The 17,823-nt window shown below is 39.3% G+C and overlaps 2 protein-coding genes across 3 annotated transcripts; one reads left to right on the top strand and one right to left on the bottom strand.

The window, feature by feature from the left end:
- Positions 1–742: 742 nt before the first annotated feature.
- On the bottom strand, positions 743–4,300 carry fkbp11 (FKBP prolyl isomerase 11; the record flags this gene model as incomplete). Its single annotated transcript, XM_083892479.1, has 6 exons — positions 4,032–4,300; positions 3,842–3,904; positions 2,589–2,676; positions 2,476–2,509; positions 2,304–2,374; positions 743–948 (listed from the first exon to the last, which is right to left on the bottom strand). Exons 1-6 carry the CDS (start codon positions 4,131–4,133, stop codon positions 743–745), a joined length of 564 nt encoding a protein of 187 aa, XP_083748605.1. The 5' UTR covers positions 4,134–4,300.
- A 6,041-nt stretch (positions 4,301–10,341) lies between these two features.
- Positions 10,342–12,807, top strand: LOC310930119 (ADP-ribosylation factor 3; the record flags this gene model as incomplete). Of its 2 annotated transcripts, XM_083893041.1 has the most annotated exons (4): positions 10,342–10,489; positions 10,582–10,692; positions 10,775–10,899; positions 12,646–12,807. In XM_083893041.1, the coding sequence occupies 4 exons, from the start codon at positions 10,342–10,344 to the stop codon at positions 12,805–12,807; spliced, it is 546 nt and encodes a 181-aa protein (XP_083749167.1). The 2 variants fall into 2 exon arrangements, with proteins under 2 accessions (XP_083749167.1, XP_083749168.1); XM_083893042.1 differs by lacking the exon at positions 10,582–10,692.
- Positions 12,808–17,823: the final 5,016 nt, after the last annotated feature.

Raw genomic sequence — 17,823 nt, 5'->3', positions numbered from 1 at the left:
TATATTTGTTCATTCAAATCCCAGTTGATGCAGCTCTAAAGAGTTGTCACCTTGTTATTTGTCATTGAGTGACACTACTGTAATCTGAATTGACTCTCAGAAGATTCTTCCACGAATTACCTTCTAAGGTGATGTGTTACACAACGTCAACCATCTAAAGAAGCGGGAGACATTTAAAGGTCTGTCTTCCTGTGATGTGTAGCTTCAATGTGCTTGTGAATACTTGAGATTATTACCTTCACAAATATTTTTTGTTCGTCTGTTTTGTGTGCAGTTAAACTCAAAAAGTGATTTTGGGTGATTTTAGGATGTAGGTTTTGGTAAAATAGTTTTTTGTAAAAGAATGACTGAGGTTTAACACTTTCTCTGGGTACTCCGGGTTCCTCCCACTGTCCAAAAACACACAGATTTGGGGATTGTGGCCCTGTGATGGACTGGCGATCTGTCCAGGGTTTACCCTGCCTATCGCCCTATGTCAGCTGAGATTGCCACAGCACCCACCACGACCCTCATGTGGAGGACAAAGTGGTAGAAGTTGGATGGATGAGGCTTAACACAAAATAACACACAAATCAGTCTCAGTGATGAGGATTGTCACTGTGACAAATCTGTTAAGGGTATGACACACACTGATCTGGAACACACCATCATTCCACTTCATGAATGTCATCGCTAAATGAGAGCACAAAGAAGAGTAAATACAATTTTGAAAAATTTATTTAAATAGTTCTGTGCCTTGTCCTCATTTCTTCTTCTTCTTATCCTTTGCCTTCTTCTTGCTTGGCTTCTCTACGCTGGCCTTTTTGTAGAGGTAAAGTCCAACCAAGCCGAGCAGAGTGGGCACCAGAGCCAAACACAGGAGGGGGAACACGTCATTGACCATTTTCTGCCACGGTGTCTGCTGCGTCAAAGACATCACCTCCACCTCGAACTGAAGAACAGCATCACCTTGGACAGATCCAGGTTGAATTCATTGTTTAGTTATATATGGCTGTACAGCAGTGCTTCCCAAACGCTGGCAACAGGAACATGATCAGGTTTAGCCACTAACTGAAGTGATGAGACTTGCTTATGCAGTAATGGTCATGGAAGTTCAGAGGTCACAGAGGTGTTGGTAATAAATAGCTGCATACATTTTAAGTTGGACTGAAAAAATGGGTTTTAATTTGGGTGATACAGAGTGTGCGATTTTCTCAATTTAATATGCACAAATACAAATTTAATCGGAGCAGACATAGCTCTGGTGCCCCCATGTACCCCAGGTTGGGAACCATGGCTGTACATTACAGTGTAGTACAGTACAGTACAGTACAGTATAATATGGTTTACTATACAGTGCCATGCAATAGAGTGCAGTGCAGAGAAGTACAGTACTATACAATATACTACTATAGTACTATACAGTAAAATGCAGTACTAATCCAGTCAATGCTATATAGTTTAGTGCAATAAAGTACACAATGTACAATACAGTACTATAGAGTAGAGTTAAGTACACTGTTTATTGTCTTCAACAGCAACTAGATTTCTCTACGTCTACGTCTCTAAGTCTGAACACTATGGAGGACGAGACCTGACATATCAATAAATAAATAAATACAGGAATAAATAAATAAATAAATAAATACAGAAATGTAGAAATAAATGTAAGCATTTATTTATTCCTGTATTTATTTATTTAATATGTCAGGCCTCATAATGAAATACATTTACTCACGTTACTGTATTGAATACTTTTTTTTTGTATTTTTAAGTACGATTTAAAATCAGGATTTTGTATTTTACTTGAGTACGTATTGACTCAAGTATTGTACTTAGTTACTTTATAAATCCTATCTGAGTAAAATTAAAATTCAGCACAATGAAGACTTACAGGGGGAAAATATACACCAGAACCAGACGAATGATGATGTGATTAGCACCAGCACTGGCGTGTGAACATAGAGGGCGCGTTCCCATATCCTGTGTCGCGCATGAACTCCAAAATAGTTTTGGATTTCTGACCCCTTGTCATATTTCTACTACCCTCACACCCCACACAAAGTAACTACGGTAAGTAACTTTTACTTAAAGTACATTTCAAATGAACTACTTTTTACTTCTACTTGAGTACATTTTCAGATGACTACCTTTACTTCTACTTGAGTAATATTTCATCAAAGTATTGGTACTTATACTTGAGTACAATATTTTAGTACTTTTTCCACCTCTACGTATCACACACACAGACCTGCGCTTCAGTATACTGCAGTTTCTGTCAATGTGCACTGATTTCTGTGTGTGTGTGTGTGTGTGTTCAGTACCTGGAATTGTGGGAGGGTAACCCTTTTTTCCATATGCAAGGTGAGAGGGAATCGTGGTTTTGATTTTTTGCCTGAAGAAAACACCAAGAAACACAAAACACAATACCTATTTATTACCTTTGATATTTTGTATAATCCATGTGACTGTTTAAACCTTTTACTTTTCACTCACCCTTCACACACGCCAATCAAACTTTGTTCCAGACCTGGTGAGAAAATCACACAGAGAATGTGACATCATTCACAGTCCAAGAAACACATGAGTCAGTGAATGTGTTCATTTACCAGCGATGACTGTCCTCTTCCCCAGCTCAACAACAAGAGGATCCCTGGACAGAGACGAATCAATCACCTTTCCGTCCATCAGTTTGCCCTTGAGAGAGAAAACATGAAAAACACTCAAATAAATAAACAGTTAATTTTCTTTACATGTGTTCACTTTTGTGTTCTTCATGCACTTTCCATTACATTTCTTTTATTTTTAAAAGTGTGTGAATTAAACATGTGTAACAGGTAATAAAATATAAATATATAAAATCATTTTGAGAAATGATTTCTATTTTTCTCTTTGAATCACACCTGCTTTCATTATTTTAAGTTTATTAATTTGATAATCATTGTATTATTTTGAGTCATTTATTCTGTTCAATCGTTTTTTTTACCCTAAGCCTAACAATTAAAACAAGGGAAACTACAAATGGTTACTGAAGTTTAAGTGAAAACGGATTACAGGTTCAGAACCTCTTCAGAGTATAATCCACTAACATTTTAAAGCCACAAAAGCCTCTGAATAACTGCAAGCACAAGACTATCAGATGAAAGGATATTTTGTGCGCTGTGTGTTCTGTAATGGACCAGTGTGTATACACAGTTAATCCTGGACTGACAGGCAGGGACAATGGGGTTCTGATGGGCCACTGAGCTCTGAGTCTGCAGGGGAACCCAAACCAGCTCTGGTTCTGTCTGGGACCCAGTGCGCTCTGTGTGCGCAAGTATAGCAGGGCCTTTACAATTAGTATTAAATCTACCCCCATCATTGAATCAAAATCAATCAAAATAGTCGATGATTAATACAGTCGTCGATAAATAATCATTGCAACCTTAGTGAACAGCATGTGGCCCGCAGGCTGCCAGTTTGACACCTCTGGGTAAACCATGGGTGAAGTGGGGCTGCTCACTCACTCACTGAGCAGTTAGTGCTGACGTGTTGCGCCGCTTCATCTCTCCATAGTTGCAGAAGCGACCGACTCGCATCACAATAAAAAAAAACACACATACACCGTCTGCATATCATAAATAAACACGTCTGCGGTGTGTGGTTTGAGTTTATTTATGGTATGCAAACTGTGTGTGTGTGTGTGTGTGTGTGTGTGTGTGTGTGTGTGTGTGTGTGTGTGTGTGTGTGTGTGTGTTTCCACATGCAGACGTTGCCACATCAGCTGACTCCCTCTCATCCTTCCACTAACACACTCGTGTACAGTTCCAGGTGTGACACACATCTGTACATAACTGTAACAGTGACGTGCTGAGTCTCTCACCGTGTAGTGGATGTGCAGCGTGTCTCCCAGTGTGGACAGCACAGAACAACTTTCAGGTTTCACCTTAGACCAGGAGAAAACAACAGAACCGTTAATTTACAGCAGTTTGAGGCTTGTTGTTGTTGTTGTTTAGAGCTGCTGCTGGACTGTGTTATACTGTTATAATACAACACACGCGTGTCCCACTCACCAAGGTTTCCACCTGAAGGTCCTCTGCAGCGCTGTCCTCTCCCTGAGCGAATACACGCGTGAAAGCTGCTGCGAGCAGGAGCAGAACAATCCTGGTCTTCATTGTGAACTTGTAGCACAGATGTTTCTCGCTAATGTGTGAGTAAAACAGAGGAGAGGAGCTCGCGGACAGTCGACTCTTCTGTCCAAAATGGCTCAGCACGAGCTAACGCTGATGTGTCTAATACTGTTAGAGATAAGGATTCGCCGTCCGTGGACGTTGTCCCAGCACCTGGGTCTCCCCTCAAAGCCCGCCTCACACATTCCGCCAGCAGCATCCCATCAGGCCGAGGAAGCGGAAGCTGCGCTGTGTGTACATAGCCGCTGGGGGGCAGTGCTGAGCGGCACAGATGCCACGTCACAGACAGGCTCCTCCTCCTCCACACTGATTCCAAAGTGTGGGCCGCGGCTCCCTGGTGGGCCTTCAGGGTACTGCAGATGGGTCACACGAATTTGAAATACAGTTGTCCACACTAATATTGATGTAATTTAAAATAAATGTATGTTTTTGATATTAATACATTAATTGTGCATCTTTAATAGTATTATTAAGGATAAGTGTGATATTTTGATGCAATATTGTGACCAGTTTTTTCCCCTACTTTTTGTTCTCCAGCCCCCTCTTGATCACAATAGATATGCATTGGCCCCCAGGTCATTTGAGTTTGAGAGACCCCTGATTTAAATAGTGGCCGTTCAGGTTGCCAGTTGAAGCTCACCGGGAAGAAACAACATACTGAATAGCCACCAGGGGGCGTCCGGTTGCAAAAGGAATTCTTGTGAATATAAATCTATGGGAAAGTGAACCTACCTCTAATTTGATTTTATGTAAATAATGGTCCAGATCTGTAGTTTCAGGTCATAGGACATTTTTGTAAATTCTGCTCCATTCCATTTGTAAGAAAATAGATGATAAAACACGGTACAAGTGGGACAGCAGTTTGATTGACAGCTGGTTTCATCCAACAAGTTCCTGGTTGCTGGTGACTTCTGTTAATTTCCGGTTCCAAAACCAAACTTAATTGCAAATCTTGAGGCTTCAAACCACTTTTTAAAATTAGCGGTCAAACTGCAAAAACACTGGAGTATGTCTTCAAACATATTTATGCTGCAAAGTAAATATATTATTAAAAGAAATAGAGAAATAAATCTAAAATTAAGTGAATAATAATGTGGACAACTGTAGTTAAAACACCAAAGAAGCTTTTATGTATGTAATTTAATGTTGAATGTAATACATTTTATCATGCGATAATTACAACTGAATGTCTTATTATTACAATAATAATAAAAATATTGCTAGGAAAACTATTTAGTATTATATTCTGTCTATAATCTATCACCTCACTGGCAACATGTGCTTTGTTTAAAGGAAGAGGAGGTCGTTCATTCAAACATGATATTAAGTGGTGGCCACCTGTTTGACACCTCTGGTCTAAGTAAACAGATCTTAGAACTGGTGAATGAATCTCATGAAGTATTTTAACCTTTCATAGATAAAAATATAAATAAAATTTTGTAGAAAAACATCCTTCATTCCAAGTGTAAGAAGTATTCTCAACTCCACAAAGTGAACACTGAGCTTTTCATCTACACAAAGAGTTGATGTAACTGATTTGTGAATTAACCCTGTCTATATCTGTGTCTCTTATCTTACTTTAGCAGTTGTTTTTTATTTATGTGCTGTTTGCACCTTCTTTATATTATTTTATGTTGGTAAGAGACAACATTTCACTTTGGTGGGCAATTATATTCTACTTTAATCTATTAAGTAATAATAGATTACAGTAATAGTAACACATTAGTGCAACACTTCTAACACAGAGACAGGAGTGGCATTGTCTTCAGTGTGCTCTCCTGCTGCTTTCAAACTGTTCTGGTCATTCTTCTCTGACCTCTGATCATCTCTCCCAGACAATTGCCGCTCACTGGATATTTTCTCTTTTATCAAATCATTCTCTATTAACCCTAGAGATGGTTGTGTGTGAAAATTCCAGTAGATTGTGTGGCACCAACAACTATACCACTTTCAAATATTCTAAAAGGCCCAGTGAGTAAGAATAAGTGATTATCTTAAGACTGCCGATTGTCACTAACATAAGAATCTCACATTCACCCCTCTGTTTCCCATGCACGTCAGGGAGCTATGGAGGGTTTTGCATATCAGAAATGATGTCATAATATAAAATGCAAAATGCATACACTGGCTGATTGATATTCACTCCAGCTCTGTGAGGTGGTTATGTTTGAGTTGTTTTAAGATCTGAGTTTTCCCATAAAGCACTGTGCTCGTGCTCATACTGTGATAAAACTGCAGGTGTGCATAACTATAATTAATGACAGCTGGATTCCATTTAGCTGTTTGAGCTTCAGGCTCTTTGTTAGTTACACTATCAAGATGCACTGAGACTTTCAAAGAGGACAAGGACATTTTAATACTGTGGGGGAGAAGTGGACACCGAACTAGATAAGTAAAAAATACAGACTAACTTTTCGCACCCTCTCTATGAGGAGCTGTAGCAGAGGGGATGCCAGTCTGTCATAGGCTTTACGACACTCATTTGTTCAGACAGCTGTTAGACTATATCGTTGGAAATATAATCACTTCCCACAAATAAAGGTATAATTTTAGTTTAATGTTTTATTTTAATGACTATATTGAAAATTACTTCAAGTTAGGAATAATAACACATATTTTATGAAATGAAACTGTGGGTCATTAAAGAAACTATAATTATATTTTTTAAAAGATGTATCCTTAGCATGTTTTTTGGTCATATGAGAAATGTTTTGTTTTTTTTACCATCAATAGTTATTTTATTTTTATATATTGATGGATAATTAACTTGCGTCTCTAATGAATTACTAGTTGTTGTCTCACTTATATTACAATATACTACTGCTGTAGTGACATTATGAATAAACCTTGTTATGAAATGTTTTAGTTGTCCTTGTTAATACAATCAAAAAGCACATAGTAAAAGCTCATTGTTTGCTGTATAAAATATTCATATGAGTTATTTAAACTAAAGGGGACTGATGTGACAGTGTAAAAAGGCCCATTGTAGTGGGTCAAAACAATGAACAGAACCCCTGTCCTTCTGATTTGGTTTTTGACGTGGACTCTCGCGAGATTTCATTTTATGCTGAGTTGTCCCCCTGAAAATATCGTGAGACATTGAGTAGCGGACTCCCCAGCTAAGGTAAGTGAGGACAGCGGCACTTTTCATCAAATGGATAATATATACTCGCATGTCTGAAGCTAGCAGTTGATAAAAAAAGAAACATGTTGTGCTCCATGTGTGTCCCGTGGCCGTCGCGTGGCCTCGTTGTCGCCGGGTTAAAGCGTCGGCGGGCGGCTCTGAGGCAGCAGGATGCCCGCTGAGGACGGATGAACGGATGGATGTATAGGGTGGATACCACTCGCCACTAGCTGCCGTTTTGAATCGTCGATTACAGCGGTTACTGCTAAAACAAACCGTCAGATAGATTTACAACAGATATTATAATAAAACATGTATCAACGTTGTGTCCGACAATAATCCTGAATGTTTATTTTCGAGTTGGAAGGATGTGCGGGCCGTCACCGCTAATAACGGCAGGTTAGCGGTGTCGTCATCGACCGTAGCACCCGCGGCTAACGCAACCATAGTAAACCGGGGCTAAATGAGCAGTGAGAGACCGGCACGCTGCGGCCCTGCTGTCACACAACATCACCATTTTAATGAGCTCATACTGGACACTTGATCACAGCTGGTGCATCAGTGAAGGCCAGTGTGTTAATCCTCTTCAGCACCATGGACAGGGAAGCTGCTCCTGCACTATTATCTGTCAGGGATGAGACGGTGTGTGAAATCATCGAGATTAAAAGCACTCACAATATGTTCATCTTGGTGAATTTCCATAATTAGGGTAATTGTGAATCGGAAAAAACGTATTTCCATATTTTCATGTGAGTGATAAAAAAAAAAACCTCTCTCACTCACCAACATACAGTCCCAGTGATTTATTTTGAAGCGCCACAAGGGGGAGCCTGCATCTTTCCAGGTATTCCAAGACCTTGTGATTTATTTTGTGATGTGTGTAAGAATTAGTAACATCTTATGGTGTGTCTGCAGATCGTAACAAAGGGATGACTCCTCCACTCACAACTGCCAGGTGCGCCAGGCCTTTGGATGCCAGAAAGGATGTTGTTCTTCTTGTATAGTTTTCGCACGACTCGCCTTGGCTCGACTTCGCTCATGTTTTTTGTTGTTTTTTTTGCTTTTCCATTAGTGATAGTACCTGGTTCTTTTTTAATGCCTGCTCTGGTAAGGTTTCAAACGAGCTGAGCCGATACTAAAATGTGACGTCAACAGACTGCCGGCCACTGATTGGTCAGAGAGTGTCGTCACTGGAAGAGTCATGAGTGCGATGTCCGACACAAGAATCAAACCGAACAATGCCAAACTGTAAATCAGTTAAAAATAATTAAATATCATTAAAACTGGGCTAATCTCCAACATTTAGCAAGGAAATGTCTAAAATCTCAATATTTATCAGGAGTCTGGTGAATTTAGTGACAGCATTCAGTCGTAGTTCAGTTCAGTGACTGTGTCAGATGGAGTCTGTGCTCCGGTCATGCAGGAAGTATTAAACTAATCTTTTTAATGAACTGATTCTAATGATTCAGTTACACTGAAAACAACCACTTTACTCATCATTTGTTTGTGTGTTTGTGTCACGTATAAAACGTTGTCATGACAGTTTTGTGCAGCCGTTGCTATGATGACCCCGCCCACATTGAGGAGGTACTACGAAGTAATGGAAAATGACCGCCTGGTACCCAAACAGTGTAGAGTGGAGCCGTGCCGAGCTGAGTCGTGTTAGAACTGTGAAGTGGAAATCGCCAATAGTGTCACAATATGGCAGCCTCCTTAGTTGAACTGGGATTTGAACCGGTGACTTGTGAGGCAACAGTGCTCACCAGCGATTTTGCACTTATAATAATATACTTACATGGGTATTACATTAGCTTTCTGTATAATAAATAAATAAACCTTCTTAAATGTTCACACAGAACCTTTAATGTGTACACATTCAGAAACCAAATGACAGACAGGAGGCGCCATCATTTACATTTGAGAATAAAAAAACCAAAACAATGTTAAGGATATTTTTTACAATAATAGTGTGAATTTTTTTTTTTAGGATAACCATGACAGGAAGTCCTTCCACCCAAAGTCTATGACTGAATTTATTAGCTTATTTTACCAGTTTATTCTATATATTGAATTATTAAATTAACATACCTTCATGCATGGCTTGAAATTATTCTGGCATTTCACACACATTACAAAAATAAAACCGTTTTTCAGAATAATTGTGAGTGTGTCTGGGGGGGTTTTAATACACACACAATACTGGCCACACAGTGATGCTTTCACCGACACATTTCTTCAATGATCCATGTTCCTGAAACATGCACTTTATTCACCTAATGTATTCATTCTTTGTCCGTTATATATTTTTATTATAGGTCCACTGATTTTTGGTTCTCCAGCAATTTTTTTTCTGATTACAGTCTTCATACTTGACATCTGTTCAGTTGTTTTTAGTGTTTAAGGGCGTGTCCTGATCCATATTAAGGGTGTATATGAGTGTGTTCAGACTGAGTTGGAATTTGTTCTGCACATTTAACTTGACAAGATTTGAACGACAATATTAATATATTCGAGCATTTGAACATATTCAGAGGTAGTGTTCAGCATCACTCTGGACTACAGGGTTACTCTAGTCTGCCTTTGTCTTGGTCTCTGTCTCAGACCAGTTGGCTTTGTGGTAGAGTTTGACTGTTTGAATGTTTAGCACAGGCCTGGTTATGTAGGCCATCTCTGTGTGTGCTCCAAGGGCTTGGCGTTGTTGCAGTTTAAGATTTAAAGGAGGAGAAAAGGATGTGAACAGATTGTGCTGTAGCCTGGAGTCATGGCTCTGACATGATGACTGGGGGTAGTTAGCATAACTTTGCACCTGTCTTTGAGACTGTATGTAGAGGTGAGACTGTGTCGGAGTGGTGTTACTTAGACAGTGTGAAGGAGGTTGTCGAGAGAATATTCTAATCCTGTAATATGTGAGACTGTTTAATGCTTTCCACACACAAAAAAACCTTACAACATTTTGTTTGTTTGTTTCCTCTTTTCAGCCTTCCTTTGTAATTTGCCCCAGTTCATCATCTTAGACCAGAATCTAGCAATATTAGCTGCACTCTGAAGTTCAGAGACAAGATCTGAATCATGGGAAACATATTTGGGAATTTGCTGAAGAGCCTCATCGGGAAGAAGGAGATGAGGATCTTGATGGTTGGGCTCGATGCTGCAGGAAAAACAACAATCCTCTACAAGCTCAAGCTGGGTGAAATCGTCACCACAATTCCAACCATTGGTAGGCACACAGAATAGTGAAGTGTCTTCTCACGCACTCATAATTCAGTAGTGTTTGCTTCACATGTTGTATAACCCTGCTCCTGATTCCAGGATTTAACGTGGAGACGGTGGAGTACAAGAACATCAGCTTCACTGTGTGGGACGTGGGTGGGCAAGACAAGATCCGTCCTCTCTGGAGACACTACTTTCAAAACACACAGGGTGAGCAGAGCTAATTAAGGGTTGATGTCAGCCAAAATAAAGCACTTATTGACGCCTTTAGAAAATATTTTGTTTGTTTCAGGTCTAATCTTTGTGGTGGACAGTAACGACAGAGAGCGTGTGAACGAAGCGCGGGAGGAGCTGATGAGGATGCTGGCTGAGGATGAGCTGAGGGATGCAGTCCTCCTTGTGTTTGCCAACAAACAGGCAAGAGACCACTGTATACACACACATACACACAGTACACAAATAATACACAGCTGGTTTGGTGTTCACAACCTACTTCCTGTTCTATCACTCAGAAAACCTATATATATGATATCTTAAGAATTTGTACGACACTTAAACTCATTAGTCAGCCTTTCCTCACAGGATACTTACATTTGTGTTGTTTTGTCAACTGCTCACTCCCAGCACCAAAGTCCATGGAGAAAATCAACAATTTAACATACAGGTGTATGCACTGATGCCTCAAAAAGTGAGCTCAAACGTATTATTTTGTGGCTGGAGTTTCAAATTCTTTGTTCATATTAAACAGAGTGACACAAACTTACCAGACGAGGCAGCAGTAAACCAGCAGCTCCTGTGTCTCTGCAAATTAAAAAGGCAGATTTTCTCTGTGGACTTTGGTGTGGAAGTGAGAGGTTTAAATAGCTGGAAAAGTGAGATAATATGGCAGAAGTATTGTTAAGATATTGTAGACCTCATTTGATTTGATTGAGCAGATGAATTTACTGTCTATTAGAATCATGTAATTGGAGGTGCTGGATGGCTCAGCTGATCGAGAACCATCTAACTACTCAAATAAAGCCACATATAGCCCAGAATATCTTTAAAAATATCTAATAATATTACATATTAGGTTTTACACATATTATATGATATATTATCACATATTATGTGTACTTATCCACAGTAAAAGTATACATGTATCATACTATATAATCTAAACTGCGGGGGATCAAACTCAAATGACCTGGGAGTCTGGTCGGGGGGTGGGGGGGGGGAGTGGGAAAAAACAGTATGAGCTAAAAAACAAAACAAAACACAATATTCCATCATGATATCGCAATAAAGATATTCATGATGATATTTCACATCATTTCAAAGAGCTGCTTTGATATATGTCAAACATATTTATGCTGCAAAATACATCTATAAGATAAAAAACAGAGAATTAAATTAAGTAAATAATAATATGGACAACTAATTAAAACACCAAACAAGCTTATTTATATACAATATAATGTTGAATGTAATACATTTAATAATGTGATAATAACAACAACCAAATGTCTTATTGTAACTATTATAAAATATTGCTCAAAAACATTTATTGTTTTATATTGTTATTATATTGTCTATATTCTATCACCTCACTGGCAGCTGTGCCTTGAGATGTGTTAGAGGAAGATGAAGCCGCGGGTCATGTTTTCATGTCATAAAGCAGTGGACCGCACGTGGCCTATGCGCTGCCAGTTTGACACCTCTGATCTAAACCATAAAACAAGCCTATAACTGTCTTCCAGCCCACCAGCCTTAACAGTGGCACACACTTTGCATTTCTGCATTGTCCGCATCAGTGTGTTCAATACTAGTGCATATTCAACCTCACATTCCATTCCTGTAGCGGTAATGTCTCATCAGGAGTTTGACCTCATTTGTATGGTCTCGTATTCTCTGAGCACTGAGATGTACATGTGTGGGCACCAGTGGACACACATGTACATCTCATAGAAACTTGCCTCTCACATGACTTGAGGTCATGTGAGAGGCAAGTTTCTATGGTTACCTCTTCTACGTTTTCTTTGTCGTTTCTTTTGACCAAAACAAGAGCTTTCCACCAGTTACAGGAAACATGCGCAGACAGAATGAAGGGCTTTAGCATAGCCCTGCGAACACACGGAGCCGAACTTTCACTTCCTCCTCACTGACCTCTGACCTCTTTAACAGGACTTACCAAATGCCATGAACGCGGCAGAGATCACAGACAAGTTGGGCTTACACTCCCTGCGTCACCGCAACTGGTACATCCAGGCCACCTGCGCCACCAGTGGTGACGGCCTCTATGAGGGTCTTGATTGGCTGGCCAATCAACTCAAGAACAAAAAATAAGAAGACAGCGTGGAGACAGCAGCTGGCAGCCACATCCATCCACCATTCTAATTGTTTTCAGAGTGGGGCAGTGATATCGGGGCAAAGGTTTTGGTTGATAGGTGCAAAGCAGATTTCAGAGTGTGAGGCAGGTTTTGGGTTTTATTTTCAGTCTGTTCAGGTTAATTTTTAATTTCCAGCTCTTACAACAAACAGATTTGCACATACTTTATATTTAATCCATCACACACACTTACATACACACATGCTCTCACACACACACAAAGGAACCCTAACCACAAGCAATCACAGCAGACACTTGCTTGTGTCCACCTCTTGTCCATAGCTGTACTGTATGTTAGTCTTTAGGTGCTGCACTGATTCATGTGTTCCTCCACTGAGTTGACAGTGAATCAATATGATTTTTTTTTGTTGATGTGTGTTTTTTTAGCTGTCAGTTCTGTCAGTTGCACTTCTTGTTTTATTCCCCGTCTCTTGTGTGGTAACAGAGCCATGTTTGAGAACAATCACAGCTGGCAGACTCATGTCCTGTAATTCACTTTGCTCTTCCTTTTAATTTGAGAGCAACACTGAGACATATTGTTACTTAGATACAGCGAGTGCATGTGTACTGTGCTTGTGCAATCAGTTTAGACAATGTGAATCACATGTTCTATTACTTTGTCTTAGACAGCCTGAATTACGCGCACCGTGATATAGATGCCACCAACATGGCTTCGTTCTCCTTCCTCCTCTGCATGATCATCATGTTCTGGTGCAGAAACCAATCGCACAACACATCCTGCTTATTAGTTGTCAACATGTGCTTGTAACAGTGTAGTCAGCTTTATGAGGATACTTCAAACAGTTCTCAGCCTCACCCAGATAACGTCACAGGAGAACAATTGTTCTTTCCATCGGCCTCCTTTAACTTTAGTGCAACTTGTCCACCGATGTCCAAGCTTCACTCTCTGTAGTAGAATGGCTCCAGATTACAGTGTTAACAGTGTCCATGTTTTCATTATCACTCTGAAAACAGGGAAACACATTGGTAAAAAGGTGCATTGGGAAACAATTCAAAGCCACATTTGGATACTTCTGCCATCTTCTTATCCATGTTTTAGTTTGTCTCTCACTTACTGAGAGATTTTCAAAGAATGTGGACAGTAACTGATTGTTCCCCAAGTGATTGTTGACAGTACCCCAAATACAGACACAACTAGTAAAACATCTTTAATTTCATAAAATGAAATAAAGGTTGAATCACACAAAATTGAATCACTTGTTCCTGGTCGACATTTCCTGAAAATTTCATCCAAATCTGTCCATGACTTTTCGAGTTATGTTGCTAACAGAGTAATCTGCAGCAGGTGTGCTGGAGGGAAACCACAGAAAGGGGTTTCTCTGGCCAGACTGCAGAGAAACAGACAGACAGCTATATAACAGGAGGGTTAAAGGGGAAGAGAGACGTCTTCTAATAATATACAGTTCTGCCCTTGTTCCTCAGTGAGGCCAAGACCTTTTCAAAGTACTCCTGTGTAATTCAGCAGTATATAAGTCCACCTGCACAACAGCAGAGCATACATGACCTGCACAGAAGCTGCTTGTCTGCCATCTTGTGTGTGTATATGAGTATTCAAACTGCCTCAAGTTGCTCTCACTGTACATGTTTTTTCTGTTGCCAATCTGTGTTCCTGAATGTGAATATTGTTGATGAGTCTTTAAGTTGCTGTACTGATATTTATTTGACATGCGTTTTTCCTCTATGTTTGTGTAATTATGTGAAAGGAAACAGAGTACGGCGGCCGGTCTGTGAGTGTAGTGTAGTTTTTAGAGATTCACCCACACATCCACAAACTCACCTCTGAACAGCAAAGGAATTCCCGCGTCACCTCTGATACCAGCAGAATCCACAGATTTCTGTCAATAAAACCATATCTGTGTGCCATACATGGGTACTCTCACACACACAGTGGTGACAGTACAACAACTCTATCTACTCATTAATGAATTGTTTATATCCACCATCTATTCTATGTTAAATCGTGAGTTTTTAAATTTGGGTTTTGTGGCCTTATATTCAGTAACAACTTCACGTTGATTTTCTCTCAGCTTGTTTGGCTTTGACTCAGTCACACATACAGTATTTATCAGATATTTATCTACAGTTTGGTATAAAGAATGGTTTCTCTTGCACTATAGTTCAAGATAATTAGGCAAAGGTTTATTTTTTGTCTTACAGTATATTTTGTTTTGCCTGTTTACTTGATTCATATTTGATGGTATAGTTATTTTTGTTTGTTTGTTTTGGGGTGTAATGAACCTTCGATGTAGACTGTCTCTGTGAAATGACGATGATCAGTGCAAACAAGAACAAAAAAAAGGGGGGAAAAAAGTACCTCTGACTATTCATTCTGTACCTTTACAGTTACACAAGTAGATTAAAATAAAAATAAATTAAAAAAACGATAAAAGACTCATTGCTGAATGCATGGGAACATCTGTATGTGACGATGTAAGACAAACTAAATCCTGCTGTATTACAAATAAACTCATTTTCTGTATGACCCGTCTCATCAACTGTGCGTGAGCGTGACTGATATATTCATATTCATGCTTTTGAATGAGGACAAGCATCACAGAGGGCACAGGCCACTCTGCTGTAACACGCTTTGACCAAAAGGGGGCAGTCTTCAGCGACACTCTCTGTAAACTCCTGTATCTACTTGGCTCAATCCACAGTGACATGTGGCAGCTTTCTCAGTCTGAAATGTGTTGCGTAAAAGGATGCATCACACCTGTTCAACCACAGTCAAAGCAGTTTAAATGTATTTATATTTTAGATCTGTGTTTACACAGCGATGGCCAAACCATACACTGTGCATGTGTGATCTTTGTGAATGTATTAGCTCTCATTACATGCTGTATCAAATGTGAAATATGTCTTCATTTGGTGCGATCACAGCACTCACTTACATGAGTGGGTCCACTTTGTGGCAGATTTTAGTGGTTAATAAAAAATAGTTTGCATAATGGATTAATTAATCAAACAATGAATGCTAATTTAATTGCATGCATTTATTTGAGTTAAATGGGGAAAGTTGTTTGCACCTATGACCTCAGCATGTCTAACGTCTTGGCAGGATGTGGTGCAACATTATAAATCAGGAACATTTATATGTTTCCCAAAACTGTGTTTGTGCTCCTGCTGCAGGAGGAAAAGAAATGACTTCCCGGTCATGGTGGAATAGCTTTTGTGTCAATAAAAACCAAACTTCAACCAGAAGTATGTCAACTATTTGACAAAATACTGGCATGTCATCCTCCATTAAACTGCAAACAACAAGTCCACCTTTGTACTCTACACCATCAACTTTAACCCAACTTGTCGAGAAAACATCTTTTGACATCATCATTTCAAGTATTTCATTGTTGACCACATTTTCTTCTCTTACAGAAAATTATTTAATTGGCCCATATTCCTTCTGCTCCATTTGTTTTTGAACATCCCTTTTTACGTTTCACATTTTTGTCTGGAGACACTTGACAGTCTGATGTATAATTCAGTGTAATAAGAGTCGTCCAGAACAGAGGACATTTTCTCCTACGTGAGCGTTCAGACTGGAGCTGCAGGCAGAGCCAGTTTCTTCAGAGCAGTTCAGCTGGCTCGCCCACTCTTACAGGGCAGACAGTGTGTGAGTGAAGCCCGTCAGTGACAACAGCAAAACAAAAACAAGATGGCAGCAGATAAGACCAAACCAGATCTTAAGAGGAAAACAAAAAACACGTCCTCTTCTGCAGCATGAAGTGATTTATTCAACACTGCAAGAGATCTTTGATCACACTTTGACCTGTTTCTGCAGATTGAACAATAAAACAACAATAAAATAACCTCACATTTCCAGCATCAGCACAAAAGGAGTGGAGGGGTCAAAGTTTCACCGCTTAGGCCACATCAGATCATGTGATTACAGTTGTTTATTTGGATTTTGTGCAAGTACATGAGTGGATATAATGTTTTATTTTAAAGGGGAGTAAAATATGTTTAGTTGAACGTTGCCAGATTATGTAGGCGCACAGGAAATGACTCACCTGTTCTAACTCTACAGATTTATTTAAATTTGCACATGAACAGTTGATGCAGATACTAGACACTGAACTGAAATTAAAGGGATAGTTGGCCATTTTGAAGTGAGAGTGTATAAGGTATTGATGCTGAGTGGATTGAATAAATATGTCTGGACTGCAAAATATTCACTTATTTATCCTGTTTTTGTCCTTGTTTTCTTATGGGGTTATTTATGTACAAATACACAGAGAAATGGAAGAAAAACAAGTACATTCATACTTTAAGTAAAGCTGATTGTGATTCAGATTCAGTAGACAGTGTTTGGAGAGGAAGAGGGGTGAATCGGAACATGAACACACACTGTATTCCTGTAAAAGAAAACCCAAATGAAAAACATCAATCCAAATCTCACTGTATGCTGTATACAGTATATATGTGCATAGGAATCTGTTGATAAGATAATGTAAAGTCTGACAGCACAGCAAACCTCACAATATTTAGTGTACAGTGAGGATTTTAGACTGTTCTTTCCTCGCTGTCACTGATCACATAAACACAATGTATATTGTTCCAGTTCTCCCATTTCCTCCTGTCTACTGTCTGCAATACAGTGACTATCATTCATAAACACTTCAAAGCAAAGTGAATTATCCTTTGAATAACTTTTTTAATGAAACATAATAGTTCAAAAGCTGCTAAACCCCCACTCCACAGTTACAATGATAGAGGTAAAGCAAAGAAATGTGAACAGACTTGTTCTGCTCTGGAGCCTGAACAATACAGAATAGACAGACACGGCCATGTTAGGCTCTTTTTACTGCCTGAACTTAAAAGAGGAAACCTGAAGTTTTTCTTTTTTTTCTGATTTTCTCTCTCTCCAAAAAAATTGATCATGTATCGACACTTATGTATTTCCTGTCTCTCCAGAAAATAAAATGATCTGAGAGCAAGAGTTCATCAAGTTCATC

Source organism: Microchirus variegatus (genome assembly GCF_963457635.1).
Source record: "Microchirus variegatus genome assembly, chromosome: 7".
Lineage (NCBI taxonomy): Eukaryota > Metazoa > Chordata > Actinopteri > Pleuronectiformes > Soleidae > Microchirus > Microchirus variegatus.
Note: the sequence above shows the minus strand (reverse complement) of the source record. Positions and strands in the feature narration are given on the sequence as shown.